The 19,736-nt window shown below is 45.8% G+C and overlaps 1 protein-coding gene and 1 non-coding gene across 2 annotated transcripts in view; one reads left to right on the top strand and one right to left on the bottom strand.

Moving 5' to 3' along the window:
* The window catches only part of atp10a (ATPase phospholipid transporting 10A), a 217,411-nt gene that overhangs the window by 142,575 nt on the left and 55,100 nt on the right, over positions 1 to 19,736 (top strand). The window contains exons 11-12 of the mRNA XM_045696689.1: positions 3,380 to 3,483; positions 7,171 to 7,297. Of these exons, the coding sequence (XP_045552645.1) occupies positions 3,380 to 3,483; positions 7,171 to 7,297 (231 nt within the window). The remainder of the gene's footprint in view (positions 1 to 3,379; positions 3,484 to 7,170; positions 7,298 to 19,736) is intronic.
* Positions 3,974 to 4,049, bottom strand: trnav-uac (transfer RNA valine (anticodon UAC)). The gene has a single exon. It is a non-coding gene; the product is annotated as a tRNA-Val (tRNA).

The following is a 19,736-nucleotide window of genomic DNA, read 5'->3' as shown; positions in this document are numbered from 1 at the left end:
TAGAACAGCTATTGGCTGTTTCATAGAATATCTATTTCCATGTGAAGGTGTTTACGATGCTAAGTTAATTTTAACTTCCTCGCGGCGGAAGTTGCACAGAATGTTCACAACGTCCAAGTTTCTGCTCGGCAGACCTGAAATTTGGTCAGTGCTGAAAAAACAAATTGTATCATTAAGTAAGAACAAGGCGAGGTTGGCAGCCTTCCGTAGAGATTTGGGTGCCTCGTCCATATCAATGGACTGAAGTGACTATACACCCGATCAGCCTGTACAGCTGCTGCCTTGCTAGAAAGACACTGGGAAGACGATCGACAGTACACTGGTCCCAGATCTCTGTTAGGAGTTGATAAGACTGCTGTGGTGTCCTCTAAAGAGCCCATAACAGACTTGATTGTCAGCCGTCTACCTTTTTCCACTTCATCAATTTAACTAGGCTTCTTTTCATTTAAAAGTTTCAATTCACTAGTCATACAAGTCCGTCTGCTAGAATGAACGATATGCATCTTCTGGCGATCTGTTGATAGGACAGACGCCTGTCAGTCACAAAGCCAGCCATGACGGGGGGGAACACGGCTGTTTTGTAAGTCTGTCTGTCCCGCCTCTCGCACTCTCCGCGGAGTCATAAGAAAGAGGATGTTTCAATTTTTCAGGGATACAGTATTTTCAACGTAACTTTTGTTTCCCCTGAAAAACAGATATGGAGATTTCTCCAAGGCTTTTTTTTACGCCTGCTACATTAGGTTACTCCTCTCCAGAGTAGAGTTACGTTAGGTTACTCCTCTCCAGAGTAGAGCTACGTTAGGTTACTCCTCTCCAGAGTAGAGCTACGTTAGGTTACTCCTCTCCAGAGTAGAGCTACGTTAGGTTACTCCTCTCCAGACAGAGTAGAGCTACGTTAGGTTACTCCTCTCCAGACAGAGTAGAGCTACGTTAGGTTACTCCTCTCCAGACAGAGTAGAGCTACATTAGGTTACTCCTCTCCAGAGTAGAGCTACGTTAGGTTACTCCTCTCCAGAGTAGAGCTACGTTAGGTTACTCCACTCCGGAGTAGAGCTACGTTAGGTTACTCCTCTCCGGAGTAGAGCTACGTTAGGTTACTCCTCTCCAGAGTAGAGCTACGTTAGGTTACTCCTCTCCGGAGTAGAGCTACGTTAGGTTACTCCTCTCCGGAGTAGAGCTACGTTAGGTTACTCCTCTCCGGAGTAGAGCTACGTTAGGTTACTCCTCTCCAGAGTAGAGCTACGTTAGGTTACTCCTCTCCAGACAGAGTAGAGCTGCGTTAGGGTACTCCTCTCCAGACAGAGTAGAGCTGCGTTAGGGTACTCCTCTCCAGAGTAGAGCTACGTTAGGGTACTCCTCTCCAGACAGAGTAGAGCTGCGTTAGGGTACTCCTCTCCAGACAGAGTAGAGCTGCGTTAGGGTACTCCTCTCCAGACAGAGTAGAGCTGCGTTAGGTTACTCCTCTCCAGAGTAGAGCTACGTTAGGTTACTCCTCTCCAGAGTAGAGCTACGTTAGGTTACTCCTCTCCAGACAGAGTAGAGCTACGTTAGGTTACTCCTCTCCAGACAGAGTAGAGCTACGTTAGGTTACTCCTCTCCAGAGTAGAGCTACGTTAGGTTAATCCTCTCCGGAGTAGAGCTACGTTAGGTTACTCCTCTCCGGAGTAGAGCTACGTTAGGTTACTCCTCTCCGGAGTAGAGCTACGTTAGGTTACTCCTCTCCGGAGTAGAGCTACGTTAGGTTACTCCTCTCCGGAGTAGAGCTACGTTAGGTTACTCCTCTCCAGAGTAGAGCTACGTTAGGTTACTCCTCTCTGTATCTTTTTATTGTTGTGCTATGTTTGGCTGCAGTTCCAAAACAAGTCACGGAGGAGGGAGAACATGTTGCTTCATTTTCTCCTGTGAGTGAATTTCCACGGAGAAGGGAGAGAGCTTGATGTTGTGTAAGAGGTAACAATGAGTTGAAATCCACTTCGTTATTGCTTTGTGGCGCATTCGTTTCTTTTATTTTGTGTGTTTTCATCGGCCGATAGCAAGCCACGGAGTCGGGTCGCAAAAGCTATTTACGTTATTTGATTGACGAAGAACAGCTTCGGTTCACTAGTTTATAAAAGTTGTCGAATTGACTAAAGAAACTCAGTCTCATATATCCCTTTGCTTATTCATACAACCTAGTTATGTCCATGGTATCTGGTCAGTAATCTAAGATCTTTGTATTTTCCTAGGATTCTGTAATACAGTGAAGGCAGACTGTTGTTCAGATAGAGCCTGGTTAACCGTGGGGGTCATGTGACTCATCGGCGTAGCCTAGTGATTGGTTGTTCACCTACGGCTCTGATTGACCAACTCGGTCACTGCTTTTTGACTGTTATCTGCAGGTAAATATGAAAACATTCGATGAAGACGTTGAATCCTCACTGCAGGAACAACAGGAGAGAGAGCCTCATTCTGGTCCAAATATATATATTTTTTAAAACAGATTCAATATTATAAATGTCATACTTGTATGGTATTATTAAAGATATTGATGGTATTTCATTCCTTGCAGTAACACTGTAAATATAAATGTAATCTTTAGATTTAATGTTAAAAGTAGCTTTTAATATTCTTTAACTTAGAAAGTATTCCTGATCATAATCGCCTCGACGAAAAAGAAAAAAAAAAAACACTGAATTCATAAATGTTCAGTTATTTAAATTGTCTTCTTACTCTATACCAAAACTCAATTTACCAATCTGTTAAAGTAGTTAAAGTTTTCAATCATTTAGCTGTGTATTTCAGATGAAATCAAGGCATTAGAATGCACCAGAAGAGGTCGTTCTGCACAAGCTAATTTCAGGGCATGTCCCCCCGGACTCCCACATCACAGAACTCCCTGGCTGGGTACTTTCATATGAGGGCAACTTACTTATAGAAAACACTGAAGACAGCACAAAACAGATCTGGGACCAGGCTAAATCGGCATTAGGTTCACTCTAGCAAAGCTATCATATTTTTTGGACTTGATCAAGAAGAAATTGTTGTCATACCACTGAAACTTCTGGATGGGTAGACTGGATTGAACCAGGGACGGAATGACTGTAATTACAGCTGAATGAATAGTCTCAGTCGAAACCAGACTTTCAGAGGTGAGTCAGAAGCAGCATGTGGACTTGGTTGTGGTGATGTGGAAGATGTTATAGAAGAATCTGTTACTGAATAGCACTTTAGAAGTTTCCTAAATGTTTTGGTGGTGTGTGTGTGTGTGTGTGTGTGTGTGTGTGTGTGTGTGTGTGTGTGTGAGAAGCAACTTGCCTGCAAGATACATTTAAAGGGTGCTGATGTTGATGCAAACTTCCATTTGGTTAATTCATTCATCTTTCACTTTTTTTTCCCCCAGATGATTCCAAAGGGAAGCGCCAGAGAAAGATCCTATACAAGACACAGAATTACCTGAACCTCTATGCTGCCAATGGTCTTCGTACTCTCTGCATCGCAAAAAAGGTACCACAGCTTCAACAATACATCTTCAACAAACTAATAGGACTTTTATTTTGAAACTATTTCCATCATTAAGCTCATTCAGATGAGAAATCAGGCCTGGGGAATAATTTGACTCTGTAGTGGACTGGCAAACTTTTCAGACAATTGAGAAACAGATGTACTATTTGGTGTCTGGCATCATAACTAAGAAGAATTGGGATAAGTGATGCTTTTAATCATTTTTATCTCGGCTTTTCACTTGACAGAAACGTTGGTTTTAAATGGACCCTGGTAAGTCAATTGAATGCCTCCCAAACATAAACATTTCTCTTCCTCCCTGCCTAAGCAAGTTCTGTCTGACTCCATAACGGAGAAGAATCGGGATAAATGAAGCTTTTAATCATTACATTTTACATTTTTTTTTGTCATTTAGCAGACGCTCTTACCCAGAGCGACTTACGGTAGTGAATGCATACATTTCATACATTTTTTTTTTTTTTGTTCTCCGTACTGGTCCCTCGTGGGAATCGAACCCACAACCCTGGTGTTGTAAACACCATGCTCTACCAACTGAGCCACATGGGACCGCTATCATAATTGTATCACGCAGGCTTATTATTTGAGAGAAACAGTAGTTTAATTGACCCTGGACAGTCAATCGACTGGTCTTCCCTCTACCAGCCTCCAGCGGACAGTTTAACACATCAACTTCTAGTGAATCTTTTATAGATTTCAATCATTTACTATCTGTGATGTGCTAGATGCTTTGCTTAAGATTGACATAAAAAAAATGATCCGCTGGTGCTGGTATGCTTGATCCATTTCTGCTGCAGCTCTCTGCCCCCTTGATTGCTGAATCATTTGGAAGGAGGCCCATGTCCTCCTAACCTGATTATATCTGGTACTATCCCCAGGGTCTGGAAGGAGGCCCCTCCTAACCTGATGATTATATCTGGTACTATCCCCAGGGTCTGGAAGGAGGCCCATGTCCTCCTAACCTGATTATATCTGGTACTATCCCCAGGGTCTGGAAGGAGGCCCATGTCCTCCTAACCTGATTATATCTGGTACTATCCCCAGGGTCTGGAAGGAGGCCCATGTCCTCCTAACCTGATTATATCTGGTACTATCCCCAGGGTCTGGAAGGAGGCCCCTCCTAACCTGATGATTATACCTGGTACTATCCCCAGGGTCTGGAAGGAGGCCCCTCCTAACCTGATGATTATATCTGGTACTATCCCCAGGGTCTGGAAGGAGGCCCCTCCTAACCTGATGATTATATCTGGTACTATCCCCAGGGTCTGGAAGGAGGCCCCTCCTAACCGGATGATTATATCTGGTACTATCCCCAGGGTCTGGAAGGAGGCCCATGTCCTCCTAACCTGATTATATCTGGTACTATCCCCAGGGTCTGGAAGGAGGCCCATGTCCTCCTCCTAACCTGATGATTATACCTGGTACTATCCCCAGGGTCTGGAAGGAGGCCCATGTCCTCCTAACCTGATTATATCTGGTACTATCCCCAGGGTCTGGAAGGAGGCCCCTCCTAACCTGATGATTATATCTGGTACTATCCCCAGGGTCTGGAAGGAGGCCCCCCCTAACCTGATGATTATACCTGGTACTATCCCCAGGGTCTGGAAGGAGGCCCACAAAGGTGGTGACCCTTGTGACCTAAATAAATATATCCCTATTTCTCTACTTTCTTGCCTAGCTAAAATATTATAATCCTCGATTTATTCTCAGCTATGATCTTTCTTATCTATTGAAGTGTATTCTAAATGTACATCAGTTGTATTGTAAATGTATTCTAAATGTCCACTACCGTTATGATCTCTACACTACTGTTCGAAAGTTTGGGGTCACTTAGAAATGTCCTTGTTTTTGAAAGAAAGACCATTTTTTTTGTCAGACTTGCATAGAAAAATTCATATCTGACTGGCCAATAAAAATAAAAGATTAAGATGTGCAAAAGAACACAGACACAGGACAGAGGAAGATTGGAAAAATGTGTTATGGACAGACGAATCTAAGTTTGAGGTGTTCGGATCACAAAGAAGAACATTCATGAGATGCAGAACAAATGAAAAGATGGTGGAGGACTGAACCATCTGTCATCATGGTGGAGGCAATGTGATGGTCTGGGGCTGCTTTGGTGCTGGTAAAGTGGGAGATTTGTACAGGGTGAAAGGGATCTGGAAGAAGGATGGCTATCACTCCATTTTGCAACGCCATGTCATACCCTTTGGACGGCGCTAAATTGGAGCCAATTTCCACCTACAACAGAACAATGACCCAAAGCACAGCTCCAAACTATGCAATAACTACAGTGAGGGGGAAAAAAGTATTTGATCCCCTGCTGATTTTGTACGTTTGCCCACTGACAAAGAAATGATCAGTCTATAATTTTAATAGTATGTTTATTTGAACAGTGAGAGACAGAATAACAACAAAAATATCCAGAAAAACGCATGTCAAAAATGTTATAAATTGATTTGCATTTTAATGAGGGAACAGGTGACAGTTTTAGTGCACATCTGTGATGTCATCACCACATTCTCTATCAGACAGTTGGTTGGTCCTCTGTGATGTCATCACCGCATTCTCTATCAGACAATTGGTTGGTCCTCTGTGATGTCATCACCACATTCTCTATCAGACAGTTGGTTGGTCCTCTGTGATGTCATCACCGCATTCTCTATCAGACCGTTGGTTGGTCCTCTGTGATGTCATCACCGCATTCTCTATCAGACAGTTGGTTGGTCCTCTGTGATGTCATCACCGCATTCTCTATCAGACAGTGTGATGTCATCACCGCATTCTCTATCAGACAGTTGGTTGGTCCTCTGTGATGTCATCACCGCATTCTCAATCAGACAGTTGGTTGGTCCTCTGTGATGTCATCACCGCATTCTCTATCAGACAGTTGGTTGGTCCTCTGTGATGTCATCACCGCATTCTCTATCAGACAGTTGGTTGGTCCTCTGTGATGTCATCACCGCATTCTCTATCAGACAGTTGGTTGGTCCTCTGTGATGTCATCACCGCATTCTCTATCAGACAGTTGGTTGGTCCTCTGTGATGTCATCACCGCATTCTCTATCAGACAGTTGGTTGGTCCTCTGTGATGTCATCACCGCATTCTCTATCAGACCGTTGGTTGGTCCTCTGTGATGTCATCACCACATTCTCTATCTCTGTGATGTCACGTAGGTTGATATGTTGATATGTTTTCATTTATAAAAGCCCCTTTTTTTGTAAAAGTCCCACTGTACCTAACATCATTACTGAACTATATACATACAAGTTACCACCCCAGGTCTCAGGGATGGCTAACTCTGGTCAATTTCTGGTAAATCAGCTTGTAGTTTTCCTGCACTTTAGTTGTGGAACAATCTTCTAAATATTCTTAAATTGGATGTTCTGGTGCCTCTAGGTCCATTCAGAAAGCTGGTTTTGAGTACTTTATTACTGATTAATGTGTGTTTTTCTTTCTGCTTGCATTTGGTTTTTATATTTTGATGTGTGTATTTTCTGTCATTTATGTAATTCAGGGCTCATCTGTAAAATAGACCTCAGTATGACTCCCTGATAAAATAAATAAAAATAATCTGACTAGCTTTTTTTCTGTCTGTCTGTCTGTCTGTCTGTCTGTCTGTCTCTCTGTCTGTCTCTCTGTCTGTCTCTCTGTGTCTGTGTCTGTGGCAGGTTATGACTAAGGAGGAGTATGCTGTCTGGCTGCGACATCATCTGGAGGCAGAGACGGCCATACAGGGAAGAGAAGAGCTGCTGTTCCAGTCTGCTCTGAGACTGGAGATTAACCTGCATCTATTGGGTAAAGTTGTTAGCCTTAACACCAGAACCGCTGGGCCTCAAAGGACCCCCCTTCAAGCTAACTAGCAGTCATTCTCACTGCAATTAATACATTTCATATATGCTATCGCTAAAATAATAATTTGGTTGTTTTCATGACGGTTTTATTTATTTTATTTAACCTTTTATTTAACTAGGCAATTCAGTTAAGAACAAATTCTTATTTACAATGACGGCCTGGCCAAAGTCCTCCTGTACATAAAGAGAGACCTAAGACGACAACATAGCATGGTAGCAACACATGACAACATGGTAACAACACATGACAGCATGGTAACAACACATGACAACATGGTAGAAACACATGACAGCATGGTAGCAACACAACATGACAACATGGTAGCAACACATGACAACATGGTAACAACACATGACAACATGGTAACAACACATGACAGCATGGTAACAACACATGACAGCATGGTAGAAACACATGACAGCATGGTAGCAACACAACATGACAACATGGTAGCAACACATGACAACATGGTAACAACACATGACAACATGGTAACAACACATGACAACATGGTAGCAACACAACATGACAACATGGTAGAAACACATGACAACATGGTAGCAACACATGACAACATGGTAGCAACACATGACAACATGGTAGCAACACAACTGACAACATGGTAGCAACACAACATGACAACATGGTAGCAACACAACATGACAACATGGTAGCAACACAACATGACAACATGGTAGCAACACAACATGACAACATGGTAGCAACACATGACAACATGGTAGCAACACATGACAACATGGTAGCAACACATGACAACATGGTAGCAACACATGACAACATGGTAGCAACACATGACAACATGGTAGCAACACATGACAACATGGTAGCAACACATGACAACATGGTAGCAACACATGACAGCATGGTAGCAACACATGACAGCATGGTAGCAACACATGACAGCATGGTAGCAACACATGACAACATGGTAGCAACACATGACAACATGGTAGCAACACATGACAACATGGTAGCAACACATGACAACATGGTAGCAACACATGACAATATGGTAGCATCACATGACAATATGGTAGCAACACATGACATCATGGTAGCAACACATGACATCATGGTAGTAACACATGACATCATGGTAGTAACACATGACATCATGGTAGCAACACATGACAACATGGTAGCAACACATGACAGCATGGTAGAAACACATGACAACATGGTAGCAACACATGACAACATGGTAGCAACACATGACATCATGGTAGCAACACATGACAACATGGCAGCAACACAACATGGTAGCAGCACAACATGGTAGCAGCACAAAACATGGTAAAAACATTATTGACGTTGGAATACATCTTTTTTTTTCATTTCAAATAGGAACATATCATTTTCATTCGTTTATGTTCCTGTACGCTCTATGTAAAAAATATTATTTAAAAAAGGGCTGTCAAACGATTAAAATAATTAATCGCAATGAATTTAGTGCCAAATAAAGATTTGTCCATTATTAAAAAGCTATGTATTGAGTTATAGGCATGTAGGGACTTAAAAACAACAAATATTCTGTATCTCTGTTTTTAATGTCGTATTCAACATTTAACAAGTTAATCAATACAAAGTCCCTGTAACTTACTAATGCTCCCACAACCTCCTCTGATACAGTAGCCTTTCTGTCCCATGAATCCAGTCCCTTCAACCCCTTCCGATACAGTAGCCTTTCTGTCCCATGAACCCTTCAACCTCCTCCGATACAGTAGCCTTTCTGTCCCATGAATCCAGTCCCTTCAACCTCCTCTGATACAGTAGCCTTTCTGTCCCATGAACCCTTCAACCTCCTCCGATACAGTAGCCTTTCTGTCCCATGAATCCAGACCCTTCAACCTCCTCTGATACAGTAGCCTTTCTGTCCCGTGAATCCGGACCCCGAATTCGAACCACATCCTGAGCTGCCAACGGTAACAACGCTCTAGCAGTTTTGTCATAGTAGACTTTTTGTCTTTCCTTCAGCTGTAGGGCCCTGTCCTTCACAGCTAATGGGCAGTCATTCAGGTAGAAACTAGGCAACCTGGAACACAACTTCAGTCCCATTTAAGATTTCAGCAGGTGACCAGCCACATTCCAAGGGAGCTGCTCTGTAAGACAATAAAGCCAAGTATTGATCAGTCCCACTGTGTGCTGCCTTTTCAAAAAGTCTCTCTTCCTGATTTACACACCCTTTTTCAGCCTTTCTGTTACTTTTAGGATATAGCAGACTAGAGGTTATATGTCTGAACTCATAATGCTCTGCAAACATCTTAAACTCACTGCAAGCAAACTGAGGTGCGTTATCAGAAACCACCACTAGGGGGAATCCCATGCCGAGTACAAAAAAATGATTTCAAGTGCAAAATGACAGTCTTTGCTGTTGTACTGGACAAGAGTGCAATTTCAGGGTAATTTGAGAAGTAGTCGATAGTCAACAAATAGTCCTTTGCATTGCAGTGAAACAAGTGGACTCCAACCCTTTCCCAGGACTCTCCCGTACCTCTCCCATAACCATGGACTCTCCCGTACCTCTCCCATAACCATGGACTCTCCCGTACCTCTCCCATAACCATGGACTCTCCCGTACCTCTCCCATAACCATGGACTCTCCCGTACCTCTCCCATAACCATGGACTCTCCCGTACCTCTCCCATAACCATGGACTCTCCCGTACCTCTCCCATAACCATGGACTCTCCCGTACCTCTCCCATAACCATGGACTCTCCCGTACCTCTCCCATAACCATGGACTCTCCCGTACCTCTCCCATAACCATGGACTCTCCCGTACCTCTCCCATACCATGGACTCTCCCGTACCTCTCCCATACCATGGACTCTCCCGTACCTCTCCCATACCATGGACTCTCCCGTACCTCTCCCATACCATGGACTCTCCCGTACCTCTCCCATACCATGGACTCTCCCGTACCTCTCCCATAACCATGGACTCTCCCGTACCTCTCCCATAACCATGGACTCTCCCGTACCTCTCCCATACCATGGACTCTCCCGTACCTCTCCCATACCATGGACTCTCCCGTACCTCTCCCATACCATGGACTCTCCCGTACCTCTCCCATACCATGGACTCTCCCGTACCTCTCCATAACCATGGACTCTCCCGTACCTCTCCATAACCATGGACTCTCCCGTACCTCTCCCATACCATGGACTCTCCCGTACCTCTCCCATAACCATGGACTCTCCCGTACCTCTCCCATACCATGGACTCTCCCGTACCTCTCCCATACCATGGACTCCTTGGGCTGTCTATAAAGGAATTTGAGACGTGTCACAATTTCCCACCATTTGCTTAATGTCAGAATTTTTATTTGGCCAATAAAGGAACTCTCAGGCCCCTCGCTTACATTTCTCAGCTCCCAGATGTCCTTCATGTTACTCTCTTTAGCGTCTCCTGACGCACTGAAGTAGGTATTACCATTGACCACTGACAGCTCTGCGCTTAGTGGGAAGTACTGCTTACAAGAGCCTTTTTGCCAGCCATTTTACAGATTATGGATCACCTTACAAATAATGGGATCTGTTGTGGTCTCTTCAGCTATTCTCTGTAGTTGCTGCTCAGAAACAGGAAGTGACTCCATGACCATATCCACCTACAAGGCAACTTCCTCCTCCAGAGAATCCTGACTGAGGCTGATTTGGGCCACCACTGGTGGAGCCCTTGAGAGTGAATCTGCTACCACTAAAGTTGACCGAGCCACATAGGTTAGAACAAAATCATAGCGTTGAAACCTCATCATCGTCTTTTTGAATAAAGGGTTTATGGTCTGTTTCTAGAATCATCTTCGGTAAACCATAAATGTAACAGTAAAAACTTCTCACAACCAACGACCAACCCTAGGCGCTCCTTTTCTATTGGAGCATAACGCTTCTCAGCATCAGTCAAAGAACGGCTTCATAAGCCACAGTCTTCCACACACCTTGATGCTCCTGAAGCAACACTGCCATCTTTGGAGGCGTCCGTGGACACCTTTTAGTAAAGCCTTGTCAGCTTGGAAAAAAAGTTAGCACTTGCTCTTCAGCCAAAAATGTTCTTTACATTGTCCCACTCTCTTTCGTGTTCTCTGTTCCACGAGATCTCTGTCTTGTCCTGAAGGAGTGTCCTTAAGTTCTCTGTTTTAGCTGACAGATTTGGTACAAACTTCCACAAATAATTGATCGTACGCAAAACACGCTGTATACCTTTCCTATCTTTGGGATTAGCCATCGCGATCACCGCTTTGACCTTGGCATGATCAGGCTGCACACCTTCCGAGGATAGCCTATCAGAACGGACGTTTAGCCAGATGTTTAGCGTCAGACCTCTGAACCCTGTGCCGTCTTTTCCAACCGCTCATTGTGTTCCTGAATAGTGGACCACAAAATCATCCACACATACACTCCAACTCCCTCTAACCCCTCAATGGACACTTTCTATGGCCTTGTGAAAGACCTCAGGGGCAGAACTTATGCCAAAAGGTGACCTCTTAAAGGAATATCTTCCAAAGGGGGTATTGACTGTACAAGGCTTGGTGCTGGCTGCATCCAACCTCATCTGCCAGAATCCATTTGAATCATCCAACTTGGAGAAATAATGTGCGCCAGTCATTTCACACATTATCTCCTCCATCTTAGGAATCTGAGAATGCTCCGTTTTGATACATTTATTAAGGTCCTTGGGGTCTATACAGACTCTCAGATCTCCATTCCTTTTTTTCCTGAACACAGACCATGGAATTGTCCCAGTCTTTTTGGCTCCTCTGTTTTCACGAGCACATCGAGTTTCACCGTTCTTCCCGACTCTTTCTTTAGATCCTTCCGTAGTGCCGCATGAATCACTGGCTTGGCTATTCTCTGTGAGGGTAATAGAGTGAATGAGAAACAATGCTCCAAATCCTGTGAACACATCAGAATATCTTTGAGCAATCTCCTCACCATTTTGATTACTTTTCACCCGTTGAACACTGTGCAGCCAGTCAAAGTCATTAATGGTGTACACTCGCTTAACCAGTCCCAACGACACACATGCTTTATCCCCCAAAAGATAATCATGGTGCAATCACAAAGAGGATCATGGTAAAATCACAAAGAGGGTCATGGTACGAATCACAACGTAGCATTCCAGGTGACTACCTCATGAAACTGGTTGAGAGAATGCCAAGAGTGTGCAAAGCTGTCAACAAGGCAAAGGGTGGCTACTTTCGAAGAACCTTCCATCCAGGACCTCTATACCAGGCGGTGTCAGAGGAAGGACATAAACATTTGGACTCCAGCCACCCCAGTCATAGACTGTTCTCTCTGCTACTGCACGGCAAGCGGTACCGGAGCACCAAGTCTAGGTCCAAGAGGCTCCTGAACAGCTTCTACCCCCAAGACGTAAGACTCCTGAACATCTAATCAAAGGGCTACCCAGACTACTTTTACACTGCTGCTACTCTCACTTTAACTCTACCTACATGTACATATTACTTCTGTACCGGTAACTCCTGTATATAGCCTCCACATTGACTCTGTACCGGTACCCCCTGTATATAGCCTCCACATTGACTCTGTACAGGTACCCCCTGTATATAACCTCCACATTGACTCTGTACCGGTACCCCCTGTATATAGCCTCCACATTGACTCTGTACTGGTACCCCCTGTATATAGCCTCCACATTGACTCTGTACCGGTACCCCCTGTATATAGCCTCCACATTGACTCTGTACCGGTACCCCCTGTATATAGCCTCCACCGGTACCCCCTGTATATAGCCTCCACATTGACTCTGTACTAGTACCCCCTGTATATAGCCTCCACATTGACTCTGTACCGGTACCCCCTGTATATAGCCTCCACATTGACTCTGTACCGGTACCCCCTGTATATAGCCTCCACCGGTACCCCCTGTATATAGCCTCCACATTGACTCTGTACTGGTACCCCCTGTATATAGCCTCCACATTGACTCTGTACCGGTACCCCCTGTATATAGCCTCCACATTGACTCTGTACTGGTACCCCCTGTATATAGCCTCCACATTGACTCTGTACCGGTACCCCCTGTATATAGCCTCCACATTGACTCTGTACCGGTACCCCCTGTATATAGCCTCCACATTGACTCTGTACCGGTACCCCCTGTATATAGCCTCCACATTGACTCTGTACCGGTACCCCCTGTATATAGCCTCCACATTGACTCTGTACCGTAACACCCTGTATATAGCCTCCACATTGACTCTGTACCGGTACCCCCTGTATATAGCCTCCACATTGACTCTGTACCGTAACACCCTGTATATAGCCTCCACATTGACTCTGTACCGTAACACCCTGTATATAGCCTCCACATTGACTCTGTACCGGTACCCCCTGTATATAGCCTCCACATTGACTCTGTACCGTAACACCCTGTATATAGCCTCCACATTGACTCTGTACCGTAACACCCTGTATATAGCCTCCACATTGACTCTGTACCGTAACACCCTGTATATAGCCTCCACATTGACTCTGTACCGGTACCCCCTGTATGTAGCCTCCACATTGACTCTGTACCGTAACACCCTGTATATAGCCTCCACATTGACTCTGTACCGGTGCACCCTGTATATAGCCTCCACATTGACTCTGTACCGGTACCCCCTGTATATAGCCTCCACATTGACTCTGTACCGTAACACCCTGTATATAGCCTCCACATTGACTCTGTACCGTAACACCCTGTATATAGCCTCCACATTGACTCTGTACCGGTACCCCCTGTATATAGCCTCCACATTGACTCTGTACCGGTACCCCCTGTATATAGCCTCCACATTGACTCTGTACCGTAACACCCTGTATATAGCCTCCACATTGACTCTGTACCGTAACACCCTGTATATAGCCTCCACATTGACTCTGTACCGGTACCCCCTGTATATAGCCTCCACATTGACTCTGTACCGTAACACCCTGTATATAGCCTCCACATTGACTCTGTACCGTAACACCCTGTATATAGCCTCCACATTGACTCTGTACCGTAACACCCTGTATATAGCCTCCACATTGACTCTGTACCGTAACACCCTGTATATAGCCTCCACATTGACTCTGTACCGTAACACCCTGTATATAGCCTCCACATTGACTCTGTACCGTAACACCCTGTATATAGCCTCCACATTGACTCTGTACCGGTACCCCCTGTATATAACCTCCACATTGACTATGTACCGTAACACCCTGTATATAGCCTCCACATTGACTCTGTACCGTAACACCCTGTATATAGCCTCCACATTGACTCTGTACCGTAACACCCTGTATATAGCCTCCACATTGACTCTGTACCGGTACCCCCTGTATGTAGCCTCCACATTGACTCTGTACCGTAACACCCTGTATGTAGCCTCCACATTGACTCTGTACCGGTACACCCTGTATATAGCCTCCACATTGACTCTGTACCGGTACCCCCTGTATATAGCCTCCACATTGACTCTGTACCGTAACACCCTGTATATAGCCTCCACATTGACTCTGTACCGTAACACCCTGTATATAGCCTCCACATTGACTCTGTACCGGTACCCCCTGTATATAGCCTCCACATTGACTCTGTACCGGTACCCCCTGTATATAGCCTCCACATTGACTCTGTACCGTAACACCCTGTATATAGCCTCCACATTGACTCTGTACCGTAACACCCTGTATATAGCCTCCACATTGTTATTTTACTGCTGCTCTTTAATTATTTATTTGTATTTTATTTTTTTACTTATTTCCTGATGCTGGTTGAAAATACAATCTACACAGGACTGTCACCAGTACCAAACCTCTCAGCCAATAACAGCTAGTTTTTCCCTCCCCACTCAGACCACTCCCAGACAGTCCTAATATATTGCTTGAGAAATAGTTTTCTTGCCACACTGGAAGCCGATTCGCAGGTGTGAGTTTAATAAGCTCCAGTCATTTTCTCAATAGTAGGAGTTCAGAAATGAAGTTGGCATCATTAGAAACAAGCTTCTCTTTTCTACTGGAGGTACGTCATTTTACATTAGTTCTGTTTCCAGCAATATTCATAAAAACATTAATATATATATATATATATATAGTATTTTCAACTTTTTATAGTATTTTTCAAAATATTTTCGCTGACCCCCTGCTTCCGTACCCTGGTTGAATACCCCTGATTTAGGCCTATATAATAAATGTGAATCAAATATATTGGGTTGTATTCTGCTATGCGATCTTCTTACCAGCGGCAAATGCATTAGGCCACTGCTCCACTCGGGAGGCCTCAGGCCTACGTTTTAATGCTTTCATTAGGCCACTGCTCCACTCGGTAGGTCCTAGGCCTACGTTTTAATGCTTTCATTAGGCCACTGCTCCACTCGGGAGGCCTCAGGCCTACGTTTTAATGCTTTCATTAGGCCACTGCTCCACTCGGGAGGCCTCAGGCCTACGTTTTAATGCTTTCATTAGGCCTCTGCTCCACTCGGGAGGCCTACGTTTTAATGCTTTCATTAGGCCTCTGCTCCACTCGGGAGGTCCTAGGCCTACGTTTTAATGCTTTCATTAGGCCACTGCTCCACTCAGGAGGCCTCAGGCCTACGTTTTAATGCTTTCATTAGGCCACTGCTCCACTCGGGAGGTCCTAGGCCTACGTTTTAATGCTTTCATTAGGCCACTGCTCCACTCGGGAGGCCTCAGGCCTACGTTTTAATGCTTTCATTAGGCCTCTGCTCCACTCGGGAGGCCTACGTTTTAATGCTTTCATTAGGCCTCTGCTCCACTCGGGAGGCCTACGTTTTAATGCATTCATTAGGCCACTGCTCCACTCGGGAGGCCTCAGGCCTACATTTTAATGCTTTCATTAGGCCACTGCACCACTCGGCAGGCCTCAGGCCTACATTTTAATGCATTCATTAAGCCACTGCACCACTCAGGAGGCCTATGTTTTAATGCTTTCATTAGGCAACTGTACCACTCGGGAGGTCCCAGGCCTACGTTTTAATGCTTTCATTAGGCCACTGCACCACTCGGGAGGCCTCAGGCCTACGTTTTAATGCTTTCATTAGGCCTCTGCTCCACTCGGGAGGCCTCAGGCCTACGTTTTAATGCTTTCATTAGGCCACTGCTCCACTCGGGAGGCCTACGTTTTAATGCTTTCATTAGGCCTCTGCTCCACTCGGCAGGCCTACGTTTTAATGCTTTCATTAGGCCTCTGCTCCACTCGGCAGGCCTACATTTTAATGCTTTCATTAGGCCACTGCTCCACTCGGCAGGCCTACATTTTAATGCTTTCATTAGGCCTCTGCTCCACTCAGGAGGCCTCAGGCCTACATTTTAATGCTTTCATTAGGCCACTGCTCCACTCGGGAGGTCCTAGGCCTACATTTTAATGCTTTCATTAGGCCACTGCTCCACTCGGGAGGTCCTAGGCCTACGTTTTAATGCTTTCATTAGGCCACTGCTCCACTCGGGAGGTCCTAGGCCTACGTTTTAATGCTTTCATTAGGCCTCTGCTCCACTCAGGAGGCCTCAGGCCTACATTTTAATGCTTTCATTAGGCCACTGCTCCACTCGGGAGGTCCTAGGCCTACGTTTTAATGCTTTCATTAGGCCACTGCTCCACTCGGGAGGTCCTAGGCCTACATTTTAATGCTTTCATTAGGCCTCTGCTCCACTCGGGAGGTCCTAGGCCTACGTTTTAATGCTTTCATTAGGCCACTGCTCCACTCGGGAGGCCTAGGCCTACGTTTGAATGCTTTCATTAGGCCACTGCTCCACTCGGGAGGTCCTAGGCCTACGTTTTAATGCTTTCATTAGGCCACTGCTCCACTCGGGAGGTCCTCAGGCCTACGTTTTAATGCTTTCATTAGGCCACTGCTCCACTCGGGAGGTCCTAGGCCTACGTTTTAATGCTTTCATTAGGCCACTGCTCCACTCGGGAGGTCCTAGGCCTACGTTTTAATGCTTTCATTAGGCCACTGCTCCACTCGGGAGGCCTCAGGCCTACGTTTTAATGCTTTCATTAGGCCTCTGCTCCACTCGGGAGGCCTACGTTTTAATGCTTTCATTAGGCCTCTGCTCCACTCGGGAGGCCTACGTTTTAATGCATTCATTAGGCCACTGCTCCACTCGGGAGGCCTCAGGCCTACATTTTAATGCTTTCATTAGGCCACTGCACCACTCGGCAGGCCTACGTTTTAATGCTTTCATTAGGCAACTGTACCACTCGGGAGGTCCCAGGCCTACGTTTTAATGCTTTCATTAGGCCACTGCACCACTCGGGAGGCCTCAGGCCTACGTTTTAATGCTTTCATTAGGCCTCTGCTCCACTCGGGAGGCCTCAGGCCTACGTTTTAATGCTTTCATTAGGCCACTGCTCCACTCGGGAGGCCTACGTTTTAATGCTTTCATTAGGCCTCTGCTCCACTCGGCAGGCCTACGTTTTAATGCTTTCATTAGGCCTCTGCTCCACTCGGCAGGCCTACATTTTAATGCTTTCATTAGGCCACTGCTCCACTCGGCAGGCCTACATTTTAATGCTTTCATTAGGCCACTGCTCCACTCAGGCCTCAGGCCTACATTTTAATGCTTTCATTAGGCCTCTGCTCCACTCGGGAGGCCTCAGGCCTACATTTTAATGCTTTCATTAGGCCACTGCTCCACTCGGGAGGTCCTAGGCCTACATTTTAATGCTTCCATTAGGCCACTGCTCCACTCGGGAGGTCCTAGGCCTACGTTTTAATGCTTTCATTAGGCCACTGCTCCACTCGGGAGGTCCTAGGCCTACATTTTAATGCTTTCATTAGGCCACTGCTCCACTCGTGAGGTCCTAGGCCTACGTTTTAATGCTTTCATTAGGCCACTGCTCCACTCAGGAGGCCTCAGGCCTACGTTTTAATGCTTTCATTAGGCCTCTGCTCCACTCGGGAGGCCTACGTTTGAATGCTTTCATTAGGCCTCTGCTCCACTCGGGAGGTCCTAGGCCTACGTTTTAATGCTTTCATTAGGCCACTGCTCCACTCGGGAGGTCCTAGGCCTACGTTTTAATGCTTTCATTAGGCCACTGCTCCACTCGGGAGGTCCTAGGCCTACGTTTTAATGCTTTCATTAGGCCACTGCTCCACTCGGGAGGCCTCAGGCCTACGTTTTAATGCTTTCATTAGGCCTCTGCTCCACTCGGGAGGCCTACGTTTTAATGCATTCATTAGGCCACTGCTCCACTCGGGAGGCCTCAGGCCTACATTTTAATGCTTTCATTAGGCCACTGCTCCACTCGGCAGGCCTCAGGCCTACATTTTAATGCTTTCATTAGGCCACTGCACCACTCAGGAGGCCTACGTTTTAATGCTTTCATTAGGCAACTGTACCACTCGGGAGGTCCCAGGCCTACGTTTTAATGCTTTCATTAGGCCACTGCACCACTCGGGAGGCCTCAGGCCTACGTTTTAATGCTTTCATTAGGCCTCTGCTCCACTCGGGAGGCCTCAGGCCTACGTTTTAATGCTTTCATTAGGCCACTGCTCCACTCGGGAGGCCTACGTTTTAATGCTTTCATTAGGCCTCTGCTCCACTCGGCAGGCCTACGTTTTAATGCTTTCATTAGGCCTCTGCTCCACTCGGCAGGCCTACGTTTTAATGCTTTCATTAGGCCTCTGCTCCACTCGGCAGGCCTACATTTTAATGCTTTCATTAGGCCACTGCTCCACTCGGCAGGCCTACATTTTAATGCTTTCATTAGGCCTCTGCTCCACTCAGGAGGCCTCAGGCCTACATTTTAATGCTTTCATTAGGCCACTGCTCCACTCGGGAGGTCCTAGGCCTACATTTTAATGCTTTCATTAGGCCACTGCTCCACTCGGGAGGTCCTAGGCCTACGTTTTAATGCTTTCATTAGGCCACTGCTCCACTCGGGAGGTCCTAGGCCTACGTTTTAATGCTTTCATTAGGCCTCTGCTCCACTCAGGAGGCCTCAGGCCTACATTTTAATGCTTTCATTAGGCCACTGCTCCACTCGGGAGGTCCTAGGCCTACGTTTTAATGCTTTCATTAGGCCACTGCTCCACTCGGGAGGTCCTAGGCCTACATTTTAATGCTTTCATTAGGCCACTGCTCCACTCGGGAGGTCCTAGGCCTACGTTTTAATGCTTTCATTAGGCCACTGCTCCACTCGGCAGGCCTACATTTTAATGCTTTCATTAGGCCTCTGCTCCACTCAGGAGGCCTCAGGCCTACATTTTAATGCTTTCATTAGGCCACTGCTCCACTCGGGAGGTCCTAGGCCTACATTTTAATGCTTTCATTAGGCCACTGCTCCACTCGGGAGGTCCTAGGCCTACGTTTTAATGCTTTCATTAGGCCACTGCTCCACTCGGGAGGTCC

This window comes from Salmo salar, chromosome ssa16, assembly GCF_905237065.1.
Source record: "Salmo salar chromosome ssa16, Ssal_v3.1, whole genome shotgun sequence".
Taxonomy (NCBI): Eukaryota; Metazoa; Chordata; class Actinopteri; order Salmoniformes; family Salmonidae; genus Salmo; species Salmo salar.
The sequence above is the reverse complement of the archived record's forward strand: the minus strand, read 5'-3'. Positions and strand labels throughout refer to the sequence as shown.